The 16,566-nt window shown below is 48.6% G+C and overlaps 2 protein-coding genes across 2 annotated transcripts in view; one reads left to right on the forward strand and one right to left on the reverse strand.

Annotated features, from left to right (window-relative positions):
• The first annotated feature begins 248 nt into the window (after positions 1-248).
• On the forward strand, positions 249-2,382 carry FZD9 (frizzled class receptor 9). Its single transcript, XM_080941160.1, has one exon. It carries the CDS (start codon positions 595-597, stop codon positions 2,371-2,373), a length of 1,779 nt encoding a protein of 592 aa, XP_080797286.1. The 5' UTR covers positions 249-594; the 3' UTR covers positions 2,374-2,382.
• A 2,898-nt stretch (positions 2,383-5,280) lies between these two features.
• Positions 5,281-16,566, reverse strand: part of BAZ1B (bromodomain adjacent to zinc finger domain 1B) — a gene marked incomplete at its 3' end in the record, with an annotated part of 54,837 nt that continues 43,551 nt past the window's right edge. The window contains exons 14-19 of the mRNA XM_080941159.1: positions 12,415-12,562; positions 10,625-10,772; positions 9,308-9,423; positions 6,947-7,077; positions 5,831-5,934; positions 5,281-5,638 (exon numbers count right to left, since the gene is read on the reverse strand). Of these exons, the coding sequence (XP_080797285.1) occupies positions 5,281-5,638; positions 5,831-5,934; positions 6,947-7,077; positions 9,308-9,423; positions 10,625-10,772; positions 12,415-12,562 (1,005 nt within the window). The remainder of the gene's footprint in view (positions 5,639-5,830; positions 5,935-6,946; positions 7,078-9,307; positions 9,424-10,624; positions 10,773-12,414; positions 12,563-16,566) is intronic.

Below are 16,566 nucleotides of genomic sequence, written 5' to 3' on the forward strand. Positions count from 1 at the left end.
GGAATTCAAGGTGAGTTTGAGGCCAGCCTCGGTTATATGAGACCCTGTCTCAAAAACAAGATCAACAAAAATAGTCTGGAGAGGAGAGAAAGGGAGGGAGAGCTTGGGAGACCTTGGGATGATCCCCTCCCACCTGGAAAGAAGAGGGCGCACTTGACATTGCGAGGGAATACACTGGAAAGTGTGTTCCCGCGGACTGTGGAGTCTGCAAAGGAATGGAAAGGAGCAGAAGAGTTACCCCACAAAGTCGCCTACACGCCTCCAGCGTGGCAGAGAGGCGCGGCACCTTTAAAGCGCGACGGGGGCGTGCCCAGAGGGACTGCCCCGCCCCTGGGCGTGTCTTCCTGCTGACCACGCCCTCGGGGTTCGGAGCTGCGGCTGCAGGCGGCAGAGACCGCGCCGGCTCGGGCTGGAGTGGTGGCAGCAGCAGCGGCGGCGACGGCGGTGGTGGCGGCTGTTCCTCCGAAGGCGCCGCGCGCTCCGCGACACACGTGGGCGGCCGAGGGATGGCGCGGGACCCGCGACGTGGTGCGCAGATCCCGGGACGCGGGATGGAGCGGTGCGTGTGAGCCGGGGCGGCCGCGCCGCGGGGCGATGGCGGTGCCACCGCTGCTCCGCGGAGCGCTGCTGCTGTGGCAGCTGCTGGTGACGGGCGGCGCGGCGCTGGAGATCGGCCGCTTCGATCCGGAGCGCGGCCGCGGGCCCGCACCGTGCCAAGCGATGGAGATCCCCATGTGCCGGGGCATTGGCTACAACCTGACCCGCATGCCCAACCTACTGGGCCACACGTCGCAGGGCGAGGCGGCCGCTCAGCTGGCCGAGTTCTCGCCTCTGGTGCAGTACGGCTGCCACAGCCACCTGCGCTTCTTCCTCTGCTCGCTCTACGCCCCAATGTGCACCGACCAGGTCTCTACTCCCATCCCCGCCTGCCGACCCATGTGCGAGCAGGCTCGCCTACGCTGCGCCCCCATCATGGAGCAATTCAATTTCGGCTGGCCGGACTCACTCGACTGCGCCCGGCTCCCCACGCGCAACGACCCGCACGCGCTCTGCATGGAGGCACCCGAGAACGCTACCGCAGGCCCCACCGAACCCCACAAGGGCCTGGGCATGCTCCCTGTGGCACCCCGGCCCGCGAGGCCACCGGGAGATTCAGCCCCTGGTCCCGGCAGCGGTGGCACCTGCGACAACCCGGAGAAGTTCCAGTACGTGGAGAAGAGTCGCTCGTGCGCTCCGCGCTGCGGGCCAGGCGTCGAGGTGTTCTGGTCTCGGCGCGATAAGGACTTCGCGCTGGTCTGGATGGCTGTGTGGTCCGCGCTGTGTTTCTTCTCCACCGCCTTCACCGTGTTCACCTTCCTGCTGGAGCCTCACCGATTCCAGTACCCAGAGCGCCCGATTATCTTCCTTTCCATGTGCTACAATGTCTACTCCTTGGCCTTCCTGATCAGAGCCGTGGCAGGTGCGCAGAGTGTGGCCTGCGACCAGGAGGCCGGGGCTCTGTATGTGATCCAGGAGGGTCTGGAAAACACCGGCTGTACCCTGGTTTTCCTATTGCTCTATTATTTTGGGATGGCCAGCTCACTTTGGTGGGTGGTTTTGACTCTCACCTGGTTCCTGGCTGCAGGCAAAAAATGGGGCCACGAGGCCATCGAGGCCCACGGCAGCTACTTCCACATGGCAGCTTGGGGCTTGCCAGCACTCAAGACTATCGTGGTCCTGACTCTGCGCAAGGTGGCTGGGGATGAACTGACTGGGCTCTGCTATGTAGCTAGCATGGACCCGGCAGCCCTCACTGGCTTTGTGTTGGTACCCCTCTCTTGCTACCTGGTACTGGGCACCAGTTTCCTCCTGACCGGTTTTGTAGCTCTCTTCCATATCCGCAAAATTATGAAGACGGGCGGCACCAACACGGAGAAACTGGAGAAACTGATGGTCAAAATCGGAGTCTTTTCCATCCTGTACACAGTGCCTGCCACCTGCGTCATTGTCTGCTACGTTTATGAACGCCTCAACATGGACTTTTGGCGTCTTCGGGCCACAGAGCAACCATGCACTGCAGCCACTGTGCCTGGAGGCCGGAGAGACTGCTCGCTGCCAGGGGGCTCGGTGCCCACTGTGGCTGTGTTCATGCTCAAAATCTTCATGTCCTTGGTGGTGGGCATCACCAGTGGAGTCTGGGTATGGAGTTCCAAGACTTTCCAGACTTGGCAGAGCCTGTGCTACCGAAAGATGGCAGCTGGCCGAGCCAGGGCCAAGGCCTGCCGAACCTCGGGGGGCTATGGCCGAGGTACCCACTGCCACTACAAAGCTCCCACGGTGGTCTTGCACATGACTAAGACAGACCCCTCTCTGGAGAACCCCACACACCTCTAGAACATAGACTGGGCTATGAGTTATGGTTGCTCCCTCTTTGCCCTCCCCTCCCCCTTCAGAGACAGCTGACTAACAGCTGTCCAGCTGTCAAGGTCAGACAAGTGAGACACTGGGGGCTGAGGACTAGGGTGGGGACCCAGTAAAGCTCAGGGCTTTGTCTTTCCTTCTCATGCAGGGAGTGGGCCTAGTTAAGTCCACAGAGGGTCCTAAGATAAGAAGGGGCAGAAGGGAACAGAGCGGAGTTTATTTAATGATGTAATTTATTGTGGCATTTCTCTGGAAGCTGTGACTGGAATAAACCCTCGTGTGGCACTGCTGTGTCCTATCTGGGCTGGAAAGAGAGACAAGACAGGAGGCCGAGAAACTTTATAAGTAGAACTGGGGGTGAGAGGCCATGAGGTTCATCCTCTGACTTCCTGTAAAGGAGGAAGTCCCTCCATGACCGTGTGTGCATGTGTTTTCTTCTCACCTGTCTCAATACTGAGATCCTTGTCAAACAACCTTGTGAATACCCAGGAACCCCTGGCTGTGACGTGGCTACTTGTCATCTAGCCGGTTTGGGGAAGCAGGACTGGCAAGAGAGCTCAGTGGATAAAGGTGCTTGCCCCTAAAACTGAGGCCTTGAGTTCAGTCGCTGGAACTCACACGGGGGTGGGGGGCACCACACACAACTCAAGTTGTCATTTTGACCTCCACTTGTGCTGTGGTACAACTTCTACCACACAGATAAGTAATAAGATTCTCTTCCATGAGAAAACCTCCGCACTGGGAGTGGAAAGGTTTGCTCAAGGACCCGTAGGACTTTGGCAGCCAGGGTACTGGAAAGGGAAAGACGGGGCCGTGTTGAGGTGGAATGGGCAAGCAGTGCACCCACGTCCCTTGCCAGTCAGTAAGGGACCATCAGCACTTGCTGTCCGTGCAACAGAAACAAGACTGGTGTCGGTTTCTGGAGAAACCAGGAGGAAGACGGGACGGAGATTGGTGGTGAAGGGCATGATGCCTCAGGAATAACCACTGGTCACAACTCAGGAGGACACAGAGGCCCTGCTAGCAAAGGCTTCAGGTACCTAGGTCCTGTTTTATAGCAGGGATGTGTTTGGAACAGGCTACAGCCTCTCCTGGGGCTCTAGGCAGGTGCTGTAAAGTTTACTGTCTGTTCATGCTTGAAATACCCAGCTCCCAGGGTGGCACTGCCACCACTGCCCCCAGAGAAAAAGGAGCCATTAGAGTTGTCTCTTCTTTATAAACACAAGTACATAATGTTTATTTGAAATTCCAATTTATTACAAGTCTACCCTTTACCGTGGCCCTTTCTCCTTTAGGACAATTTAAAATGCAGGTAGATGTCACTGCAGTGGGAACACCAGCTTTCTGCTAAAACACCAACACCTAGAGTAGGAAGCAGGGAGGCAGCGGTGGCAGGGATCACAGCGTGAGTGTTAGTGCTGACCTCAACCAAGCCTGTAGGAGGGAGCAGAGAGGAAGCTGTCCTCAGTCACTGTACTGGGCCATCCCCAGAGCCACAGCAAGGCTTTCTCCCTCAGCCCTGAGAATGCTGAGCTTCCAGACCTGGATTGCTTTTCCTTTAAACAAGAAAAGCTGAGGGACTCACATTTTCCAAATTCAAAATCGATGGAAAAGAAAATTAAACCCTGTCTTGTACTTTTATCAAAATCTGTCATAAAAGGGAACGCAGACTACAAACTTTTGCCTAAATACAACACAAGGCTAGACTGGCTATGAAGGGCAGAGTTGGCCCTCTCCATCCTCCAGATGGTGACAGCAGTTACCATCCACCCTGCTGAGAAGCCCTCTGAAGGAGCACTAGGTCTGCAGTGGGCCCTGGAGGAACAGCACCCACAGGTAGGTGGGGTGCCCTCAGGGCAGAGAGGCTCAACCCCAGATCTTGCTGCCCACTGGCCTCTTTGAGGGTAGTAAAGCGAACACGTATCATAGAAACTGTACTGTACATGTGCCAAAGCAAGATGACAAGTATTTTACAAGATGTTCTTTATACAATATCACTGCGGAAACAAGCAACTTTAATAACTACAAAAGTCAATTTAAAAAATTAAACATTTTAACTTCTTCCTGCTCTTTTTCCGGCTCCCTAAGGGCTTGTCTGGTTTGTGGGTGGGCTGGGCTCCAACACCCTCTGGCCAGACCCATCAAGCCAAGGTCATAGCATGATTGGAAGCAGGACTCCAGTCTATGGGAAGTGCCTTCGTTTGTTTTGTTTTTATGAGGCGGTGAGTTGGGTGAGGGTGAGGAAGGGCTGCCACAATGGAGACAGTCCTCAGGAACAGCTCCAGAAAATGTCCCTCTGCCACGATCAACTCAAAGCCCACACTGTCCCAAGATGCTGGTGAACACAGAATTCTGTATGGCACTCTGATACTGTCACCTGAGAGGGAGGAGGAGGAAGAGACAGTGCGGACGTAAAGAAATAGGACTGTGTATAAATATAAATTCAAAAGACCTGCACCTCACCCAGCACGGCCAGATGACATTCCTTCCTACTGTGGGGTACAGCACCCTCTGGGACTGGGGGGCTTGGCACTGCTGTCGTGAGGTGGGAGGAGGGAGAGGAGGAGAGCAGGGCAGATCTCATAGGAGAAGCCCTATCTAGGCTTTACCCCAACCTCTTAGAACTCAAGGTGAGGTCCATGTCTGCTGTTGGCTTTCTGGGCAGGGTTCATTGGGCTAGCATGATGCTCCCCAAGAGCTTGGCCTTGCTTGAAAAAGGCCCCATGGGAAGTTGAAGGAAAAAGCCCAAGCTTGGCCTGACAGGCATTTCTGGATGCTAGTTGCTTCTTTAAATTCTCCCAGCTTTCCTGCCTCTCCCACAGTCCTTGGAGGTCTCCTCCTATGCCCCCTCCTCGGTTCCCTCACTAGGGCCTTGCCTCTTTACTTCTTCTGTCTTCGTCCCTTAGACTGTCCAACAGACTCTGAATCACTGTCCCCTTCATCATCAGCAAGCCTATCAGGAAACTTCCTGCGTTTCCTGCGGATGTAGGGGTGGCTGGGGAGGTGTTTTTGCAGCAGCGCCAGCAGACACTGCTCTGTCTTCTCCATGCAGCTCAGCACGTGGCTGCCACGGCAGTTATAGAGCTCAGCATTAGCAAACACTTGCTTCACATCTGTGAGGAACTCTTGCACAGATCGATAGTTTCCACATGAGCATTTGTTCTGTATGGTCTGGAAGTCCATGGGGTGGTCGATCACATCATAGTAGTCCTCAGCCTCATCTCTGGTCACAGGCTCCCTGAAGGAAAACACCAATTGAGAAACATACCCAGGCTAAGAGAAGCACTAGACCAGGATGCTTGCAGCCACAGGTCAAGCCAACCCAGGAGACAAGGTGTGCTCCCCTTCTAGAGGCCTGACTCCCCATTCCCTTGCCAAGACCTGTCTCAAAGAGAAGGGGCCAGAGTAGCCCGTGAGGCAGAGCACTCACCGGAAGGGCCAGCTGAAGCGGTATTTCACCAGCTTGTGAAGGATTTCCTCACACTTTTGTAGCTCCAGACTCTGCCTCCTTGAGCTACGCTTGGTCTGAAGTACCTAGCACCAGAGGAAGCAGAGTGCCGGCCAGTCATTACAGGACTTTAAAAAGTAGAAGAGAGGACACACACACACACACACACACACACACACACACACACACCTATCTGTTAAAACACAAAGGAAGAAAGACAGTTCATCACTTCCCTGGGCATCATAGTTGGGTAATGATATTCAGGGCAGAGACAGTGGTTAAAGTAGCAGAGGGGAAGCAACAGGTGCCCATTGACAGAACAGAGAGGGCGGCTAGAGAGGACTAACCCTGTGAGAGATGGATCCAGGATTAGGAACATGAACAAATAGTCTCAGAAAGCAGCCGCAGACCCCAGTAGCCAGCTTTGTGGCTTAGGAAGAAAAGCAGGAGTATAGCACCAGTCCTCAGCCGGCTGCAGGAGGAGGTGGCTAAGAAGATGGGGGTAGGGCACCTTTCCAGGCAGCCACAACTGGGTGGAATGCCCAGTAGTAGGAACCTCACACAAGGCACTGGCAACTTGAAGGACTGTTCCTCTCCCTAATGGCTTCTTTCATGTCCTCAAGCCCAAACTGAACTGTAAAGACAAAACAGTTCCTGAGAGCTTCCTTCTGTTCAAGCTCCAGCTGTATCTAAACTACTGCAGTGACGTGGTGCCTGACAGAGGAGTGGGGCAGCATCCTCCTGACAACTGTGGCTAAAGCAACAGTTAGTGGCTCTGGCATTGCTGGCATTCCCACAGGGAGGCCCACCCCTCTGGGCCCACCAGAGACACATGGATACTATTTTAAAGTCCTTAATGAGCTGCAGGCTGCTGCTAACTAGGGGAGACTGTCTGCAGGCTAGGCAGGATGCCGGGCATAGCTGCTCCTAGAGGGAGCTGCCTAGTCTGCCCAGAGCATATCCATCTGCTGCCTCAGCCCCCAACCCAAGTGGGGGCAGGGGAGGGAGGGCAGGCTCCCACCTGTTGCCTTGTGAATTCCCCATTGTGGACTAGAACATAAAGAATACAAAGACTAGAGGAGGCTAAGTAATTCTTACCAGCTCATCGACCTCTGTGTCATCTTTTGGTCGTGACCTTCTAGCAGAATGTGACCTCTTACCCGGTGGTCGGCCTGGCCTCGCTGCAGGGATGACACTCTGTTTGCCTCGAACGGTCTTCCGAGGTCTCACTGAAATGAAACATGGGCTCAGAGCACAGCAACAGAGGAGGGTTAGGGAGGGGAGGAGCGAGACCACCAGAGCAAACAGGCAGTGACTCTCTGGGGCTGCAGAAGGCCAGGTCCTACACTTCTATCCTGTCTCCACCTGTTTCAGCTATATTCAAGTCAAGGTCTCTGAGGAGTCAACGGTCAAGTAACTCAGTAGGAAACATGTTTGCTAACAAGGCAGCGTGGCTCTCCTATAGGCCAGACTTAGCCCAAGAGAATCTACACACTTCCGAGTACAAGGGAATCTGACTTTGCCTTGTAATTCCCAGTTACTCTATGCCCTTTACCCAGTGTTTTCAGGGAAAATTCCACTCACACAGTGGCCACAACATTTTGCAAATCCAAGTCAGAACCAGCTTTCTCATGTTTCTGAAAACCAAGATGGTAGGTGAGGACTCTTTCCGTAGAACCCTGCCTGGAATCTCTGAAGAGAATAAACTTGAAGGCACGTAGACTACTCATGTCGCTGGTGGGCGACAGGTGCTCAGGACAGGCAAACCAACATTCCTTGGGATGCCCTTGGGAACATTCTCTGCAAGGATTAGCTCAAAGCTTCTTCACCACTAAACCATTTTCCACAACCTTTCCTTACTAATACCCTGAATGGGGGGAGATGACATTTGGGCAGAGAATGTGTTCAGAGAAACAGCTATGTAGAGAACCAATGAACGATGCTTCCCATTCTATTTCTGGACCATGCTAACCCTTCAGTGGCTATTTTAAGGCTTCCAGCTCCAGACAAGGTTCATGAGGAAGAGGCTAAGGCTCAGGTCCTAGGTCTGAAACCACACAAGGGAACCAACACTGGTGGCCTGAAAGGTTGAAGGCACCAAGGGCTCTGAAGTACCAAATACTTCCTAGATTCTTGGGCGATAACCCTAGGAGCCCAGCAAAAGAAAACAGTTGCCTCCATTAAGTAGAGGTGGGAAGCAGTCATGATATGAAAATAAACAGATGCAGCACGCTGCTGCATTCAGCTATCTAAGGACAGTGGGCACCCATGCTATACATCATTATGAGGAGTCTCTTCACGGCACAGGTCAGCCCCGCACCCCTGAAGTCAGCCCAAGTGAACCAACAGTCTAGTGTGGTAGCATGTGTCTACAACCCCACCAGTGGGGAGGTATTCCAGGATAGGTTTGAAAATATACCTTTAATCAGAGCATTTAGAAGTTCTAGGCAGGCATCCTGATCTATGAAATTTGAGGGCATCCTGACCAACACTGCAAGTTCCAGGAAAACCATGGACAAACGGTGAGTTCCTGTCTCAAAACAGCCTGAGATGGAAAAGATCATTCAATTGCTGTGCAAAGTGTGAGGTAAATTAGGACAGGCATGGAAGCCAGAACACATGGGATGTGTCACCATAGTAGGAAATGGCCACATCAAACACCTGCTTTTTTTTCTCCTCACAGCTGTGAAACCTGTGCTCCATTTTCTACTGGCTTATAAAGACAATACCACTGAAAGGATGACTAGAGCCACTGGCTACATCAAAGACATCATGAGCATTCTCAGCATCCCTATGACGGAACCAAAGGAAAACCAGCCTTATTTTTCCAAACATGGAAAGCTGAAGATGTGCACAATTCAAGGAGCATCCATCAAGCAAGTGTGATGAGAGAAGCAAAGTCGCTGAAACCACCCCTGGACCATAGGCCAAAGACCACTGTGGCCCCTGTCACTATGCATGAATGGGGCTAAACAAGAAACCTGTCACAAACATGCTTGAAAGCCACTAAATCTTAGAACAAGTGCTCTGCTGTGGGCAGAGCTGGGAACCACACCACCTGTTCCCTGACAGCTTAGGAAGATTTATTTGAAACTATGTTTCTATGTGAGCCTGTGTGTACTTGTATATATGTGCACATGAATGAAGGTACCCAGAGTCCAGATAAAGGTTCTAGATCCCTGGAATTGGAGTTATAGGCAGTTGAGAGCTGCTCAACAGGAACACTGGGAAGTGAACACTGATCATATGGTAGACGGGTAGATTCTTAAGAGGTGGTGGGCAACACTTCTCTACCCTAGCCCATCTTGAAAGCCAATACAGACACATGGCAGTTCATTTACCCACACCCCCAAGAGAGAAGAGGAAGACAGCAAAATGGCAATGCTGAATTTCTCCTGTCAGCCAGACTTCTCTGGTCAGTTTGAAACTGAGGACAACTGTGCTGTACTAGACACTTACACCGCAAGCCAGCCACTTCATAATCCTCTTCTTCCTCTTCCTCCTCTTCCTCTTCTTCCTCCTCACTGCTCTCATCATCCTCACTGTCCTCAGAGGTAGACTCTTCAGTGTAATTCCTATGGGGGAAAAAAGCCAAGGAGAGACACGGTTTTAGTTTAGTCCAGGATGGCTTAAGGAGAGATCTCTGCAACATTTCTATTCATGGACCAGACTGAGCTGACAGTAAGGAGAGAAACCCTGAGGGTAGGCCAGCAGTTTCTACTATTCTTCAGCAGTATCCCTCCCTGTTCTAAGTCTAAAATGGTTTAAGGGACACCCATGGGGGAAGGGGACCAAGAACAAAATGCAGCCTAAACGATATTACTACTTTTGTCTTACAAAAGCCAGATAAGGTAACATTTTAGACACCAAAGTTACCAATGCTGGGGTAGACTGAGAGCCTGCAGGTGTTACTGCACACCTCCATGGCTCTCTTCCAGGAGCTGAGACTGCTTTTGGATGACCACACAACAAAGCAACTAATCCCAGCTCAGACCAGCTGGAACAAAACACTGAGCAACACGCCTCATGGCCCTACTAGAGGACATGGTAATGGAGGTAGAGGAGAACTAACTCAGCAAGGCTGTTAAGATGTGGTTGGAATTAAACAGCTTTAAAGTAAGCAATGAGGTAAATTTAATGACAGAAGATGCTATTGCTACTGGAGAATGAAGTGTATCAAGGGGCTAAAAGAGATGGCTCAGAGTTAAGACAGTGGCAGCTCTTCCATTGGACCTAGGTTTAATTCCTAACACCTACAAAGACTATCACAATCTGTAACTTGTGTCTCAAGAGGATCCAATGATCCTTTCTCACCTCCATGGAAAAGATATACATATTACTTATATACACACTCAGGCAAAATATTTATACACACAAAAAAGTAAAACGAAGACACACACCCACACACACACTCCAACCAAACCAAGGTCATATGATAGCACCTAAGCTCCTATATCCGTACCACAAATGACCAAGCTTTGTGTCCAAATAAGCTTAAAGCTCCTTGGAAACACTTGGTTTTGAGTAACTGAAACTAATTTTCCGATAAACTTATCTGATGGTCTCATATAGCCCAGAAAGGCTTTGAACTGCTTTGTAGCCAAGGAGTCAGAACTCCTGAGCCTCCTGCCTCAACCTTCCTAGTGTTTGGGACAACAGACTTGCAGCCCATGTCTGACTTCTGTAGTGTTAGGGATCAAATCCAGGCCTTTGTGTATGCTAAGTGAACCTTCTACAAGATCCCCAACCCCCAACTTACTTTTAAAAACTTCTCACCTGCCACGGGAATTGCGCCTGGCAGTAGGAGGCTGGCAAGCTGGACACTGCCACTCACCATCTGGTACTTCATAGAGGGCCGGCCTCAGACAGAACAGGTGGAAGGCTTTATTACACTCGTCACACAGGATCAGCTTGTCATCCTCACCTGCAAAGACAGACGCACACAGCACTGTTGGCAGCACAACAGAACAAACACCGCAGGACAGCACTTCTCTTTCTCTTTTAAAGATTTATTTTTATTTATGTTCACGAATGTCTGTGGGAACGTATGCCGTGTGTGCTTGAGAGTCTGTGAAGCCAGAGAGAGCACTGGATCCCCTGGAACTGGAATTACAAGGGTCCTCCAAAGCAGCAGCAAGCGCTGTGAGAGATGAGTCACTACTCCAGCAACTCTTTCTTTCTTTCAAGACAAGGTTTCAGTGTGTAGCCCACACTAGCCTAGAATTTGGGGAGCTCCTCCTTCCCCTGCCTCCCAAGTGATGAGATCACAGGTACATCCCATCATACTCAGCTGCTTTTGTGTGTGCACATGTGGAGGCTAGAGGCTAACATTGGTTATTGTATTTGACGGCTTTCCACCCTCTATACCAAGTCTCTCACTTGAACTTGAGCTAGACACTGGTTCTGTAAAACCCCTTGTCCTCACCTCCTAAGAGCTGGGACAGGTGGGCTACCATGCCCGATTGGCATTTATGTGGGTGCAATAATGATTATGTGCAAACACTTTACCCACTTTATCTTTGCAGCCTGTTTTCTTAAAAACTCACTTACTTTCTGAAAATGGACAATTTAGGGAGAGTTCCTAACTCATCTCCTCAAAACTACCAATACCAGGGCAGGACAGTTAATATTCACTAGGAGTTAACCGGGCATGGTGACACTCCTTTAACCCCAGCACTGAGGAGGCAGAAGCAGGTAGGTATTTGAGTTTTGGTCTAGCCAGAGTTACATGAGACCCGCTCTCAAAAATAAGTAAGTAAATAAATAAAACATGTTTAATTTTATAGATATATTAACTAAAAGGCAAGGGGGGAAAATAGCTGAAGATTCTGCTGTTCTTCTTGGACCCCAAAACTCTTCCCCACGTGTCTGCATGGGTCCTCTGTGATCTGGTTTCTCTACAGTTGACAGTAAGTACACCATATGAACTCCATCTGATTAACTTCCTTTTCTAACTACCAGTCAAGTCATTTTACAGCAACCAAGTCTACATAGTGCCTTACCCTTTGGAAACTGAGTCCCTAAGCTAATTCATGAGAGAATTAGTCAAGGAAAAGGGAAAAAAAAAAAAAAAAGAAATCAAATGCTTGGCTCTGGACTCAAAGCTAAAGACTCAGGTCTGGGTGTGCAATGTGTAAAGACTGCCCCCTGCTGGAAGCACCCACCTCAGCTCACAGGTTCCTGAGGAATTGTAGATTTTAGATCAATGAACTTGCTCCGGTACAAAGTCTGAAGCTCCAGTCACACACTGCAGATGGGTCACTAGCATGAAATCGCAAAGGGGAAATCTGCCCTCCCACAGTTAGAAGTGCACTCAGGAGAAAGGCTAAATGATGGACAAAACACTCCTTCAGAGGGTGGGTTGTAGTGGTGCACTCCTTGAATGCCAGCATTTGGGAGAGAGAGGCAGGCAGCCAGCCTGGTCTACAGAGCAAGTTCCAGGACAGCAAAGGCTACACAGAGAAATCCTGTTTTAAAAAACCAAAAATTCCTTCAAAGGAACAAGGAATCTTTGAGTGGAAAGCCTAGTCCCAAACACTCAACAAGCAACTCTCCTCAATGCATACCTTTCTTTCGACAAACTTTGCACCTAGCGTTTTCTGCAGACATATCCCACTTGATACATGCATCCAGCATCCCAAGTAGAACGTGCATTCTGGAAAAGGTCTGTGCTTCCCGGATTGCTGTTTTCCATTTTTCCAGTGCAGAGGCAACCTAAACAGCAAGTGAAACAGCCTGGCATTATGATTGTGACCTCAAAGATCAGAAAGGGCTCTGAGTGGGTAAGACAGGATTCAGAAGATATTTGCCTTCTAGAGTTTCATTAAAACCACCCACTTACATGATACTCCTCAAGGCTTTAAAGAATAAAAACAAGCAGTAAATCTTATCCATAAAGCTTGTGTACCTGGTATAAAGCTCTCCTCTCATCTGCGTGTCACCAGCCTTTAATGAAAATGAGAATTCTCATGTCCTGAGGACTGTCCAATTAGTTCTGGACATTTACCACCAGTATATGCTTTGCACCCCTGCCTTCCATCAGGAAGTTAAATGAGAATTAGGGTGGCAAACATGGCACTCTCTCCCTATAAAGTGGGTATTTGATGTCAATGACATTGCTCAGTAGACACCTTATTTTGATACAAGTCCTGAAACTTGGAATGCTTATAGTGTGGAACAGAATTCAGGAAGGAGCTTCCATGTCAAACCACACCATTAGCCCCTAACAACAGAAAAGCAGCTAGCGATCCTAACTCTGAAAGGGATGGAAGGTTGCACAAAAGTCTTCCATAGAACACCACTGAAAACGGGAAGCTTTGCTGGGCTGACAGAACACACCAGTAAGGGACTGCTACATCAAACATCTGAGGTACACGCACTAGGCAAATCCATGTAATTAAGAACACTTGGTGCTCCTGCAGAGGACCTGGGTTTAATTCCCAGTACCCACATAGTGGTTTAAAAGAATTTGTACCTCTAGTTAGGAGGTTCCAACATCCCTCCTTTTTCTTACCTCTGTGGGCACCAAAAGCACACATACTATATATACATACATACATATGTTCAAATCACTCATATGAATAAACTAAATCCCGACAGGTTGTGGTAATGATGCAAGCCTTTAATTCTTAGCACTGAAGTGGCAAAGGCAGGAAAATCTGGTCTACAGAGCAAGTTCCAAGACAGCCAGGGCCACACCAAGAAACTCTGCCATAAATGCACAGATAAACAAATGAATGAATGAATAACTAAATAATGAAGTGTGTTTAAAGAGAGAAATGCTATCTATTCTGACTTGGTTACTATTTAGACTGTATCTATACTAAGTTACATTGCATATTATAAATTTATACAGCTAAAATAATAAAAGCAAGTTAAGCCAGGTCTAGAAGCCTTCAGAAGGCTTGTAAGTCCTTGTGCACACAGATAATCACCAGGGAACCTGGAATGCACAGGGCTTTATTTCACAGGAAGGGATGCAAAACCTATTATCCTCCTAGAATGCTGGGAGTAGACATACATTCTAGCCTGGTGACCTTTGTGATATCTCTGTGGCTAAAGGCCACACCAGATCCTCTCCTAAATCCTTATCCTAAGTTTGTTTTTTTTCAACCATAGAAGCCATCTATGGAAGGTGTCACAAGAAGTCATGTACACATCCTTATGGATTGTAGTTAAAATAAGTAACCTGGGGTGAGACTCCTGATGTCATGTTGAACAACTGCCGTCTTGTCTCCCTTGGACCATTCTATGCTGTCTGTGGTGCTTAGAGACTCCCGTGTTGACTCAGATATGTAATTTCAATACTTGGGAGGCTAAGGCAGGAGGATCACTATGAGTTCAAGGTCAGCCTGGGCTACAGAGTAAAACCTTGTCTCATAAAAAAACAAAACAAAATGAAAAAGTGGCAGACAACAAGGTTGTCAGAACAAATGCAAACAAAATAGAGACACAGAAAGCCAGACATAGTGACTGACACACATCTGTCACTCCACCACTCAACAGGCTGAGACAGAATTACAGATCTGAGGCAAGGTTGGACCACATGGTTAAGACACAGTCTCAAAAGAAACAGAGAGGGAGAGAAGAGAAATATAGAGACAGAGAAAGAATGCCAAATAACCCAGGATTTTCTTAAAGTATGCATTATCTTTCTCAATTTAGAAAGAGCTGATGTTACATTTACGTAGACAGAGTGGCTTACAATTCAGAGTACCTGCTCTTGTAGAGATCTATGGTTCAGTCTCCAGCACCCACATCAGGCAGCGGACAACTGCCTGTAACTCTAGTTCTAGGGGAGCTGATGCCTTCTTCTGTTTTTTGAGAGCACTGTATGTACATGGTGCACATACAGACAAGCAGGCACACACATATCAACGTAGGTGAAAATAAATGCTCTTTTTCAAAATTTTAAGAAAATTTTGTATAGCCCAGGATCATGTATTATACAAAAAAGACCAGTGAAACGATCTCATAGAACCAAAGAAACTAGATCCCAGATGACAGACTGACATAAACTCATGTGGCAGCCTGGTCCTAGCCAAGGAAACCCTGGCCCTTGCTAAGTGGAAACTTTCAAAGCAAAGGACAGTGGAAAATTTTGAGCTGTGGCAAAGCTGACCTTTGGTGGGATCTGCAGGGCAGGATATTGCTAGAGCAGCACAGAGCAGAACCACTCAGCAAGCCGCCTAGCTGATTTTTCCAGGAAGCTCTCCACTTCTGCACTCTGTCTAGGGCTTACATTTATTTCAGCTCAGGGTTCAGTACACAAAGGAACCTTAATGGGACTTAATTACCTGTTGGTCTTCAGTAAAATAAATAGCAAGGAAAGATTCTTCCCAGAAGTTTTCCAATAAAAGTACGTACACAGCTAGGTTAAAGGCAACGTGGCTCACAGGGTAAAGGCAATTGTCACCAACCCCAACAATCAACATTCTATCTGTAAGACCTATGACGAAACAACAGACTCCTGCAATTTGTCCTGACTTCCAATTGTGGCACAGAAATATGTGCAACACATACACAAATAAAACAAAAACGGAGTTAACAACAAAAACCATGTAGCATTTAGCAAAACGGCATCTCATAAGCATGTACAATGTTTAAAAAAAGAATACTTTGATTTGATCAGTATACACACTGCACAGACGGAATTATCATACTGTACTCACGAATTTATACAAGCAAAATAATAAAGAAATTTAAGGTAGGTCTCTAACCTCAGCACTGAGGCAGGAGCTGTCTCAGAGATCACCTAGAGTATCTGGGTGCTAAAAGTCATTAAAAGGAACTCAGGAAAGACTGTCCCAGGAAATACTGACATGGGTGTGAAGTCCCATTGTGAAGTAAACCAGCTTCTTACCCCAAATGATCCTCCCTGAATCATATATCACTGCAGTCTGAGAAAAGTAAGGAGAAACACAATTGTGTATAAATTCTTGAGGTGTTTTAAGGAGAATAAGAGACTTACTCTTAAGCATTTTTACTTGTAATCACATATGCTCATATAACAGGGTTTGTTGGACCAGGAGCTCAAACCCAGCTGGAGCTACATTAAGACCCTGGATTAAAACAAAACAAAGAAAAGAAAAAAACAAAAAAAACAAAAACAAAGGCCAAGCATGGTGACACACACCTTTAATCAAAAAGGCAGGTAGAATTCTGAGTTTAAGGCTAGTCTGGTTTACAGAGTTCCAGGCCAGCACAGTGAGACCACTGGCTAAAACAAAAACAAAAGAGAACTAGATAAATTTGAGACAGACTTCATTCTAATCTGCACTTAAGGTTCCTTCGAACCCAGTCCCCATATATACTGCTGGGAAGCTCTAACACCGTGGTGCCCTCACAAGTCAGCTCAAGGGCACTCCTTTCTGTCAGCACATGGCCTGGATTCATAAGGATTCTTTTCTTCCTTTTAAGGCAGAGTTTTTGTATAGCCTTGGCTGTTCCAACCTTGAACTCAAGAGACTTGCCTGCTAGGAGGGGTTGAGTTCTAGGATGGTATGAAAGGGACACTTGTTTAGTAGAAACCCCATGTAAGCTCATCTTTTCTGAGCTAGCAGTGACATGCTGACATAAGCACAGTCCTCTCTGGTAAAGCTGAGGCAAAGTACTGGCTGGTTTTGTGTCAACTTGACACAAGCTGGAATTACCAGAGAAAGGAGCCTCAGTTGAGGAAATGCCTCCATGAGATCCAGCTGTTAAGGGATTTTTCTCAA

Source organism: Micromys minutus, assembly GCF_963924665.1.
Source record: "Micromys minutus genome assembly, chromosome: 29".
NCBI classification, from domain to species: domain Eukaryota; kingdom Metazoa; phylum Chordata; class Mammalia; order Rodentia; family Muridae; genus Micromys; species Micromys minutus.

Bases quoted from the DNA above. Each gene is read 5' to 3' on its own strand.
- FZD9 (XM_080941160.1), top strand. From the start codon at position 595: ATGGCGGTGCCACCGCTGCTCCGCGGAGCGCTGCTGCTGTGGCAGCTG.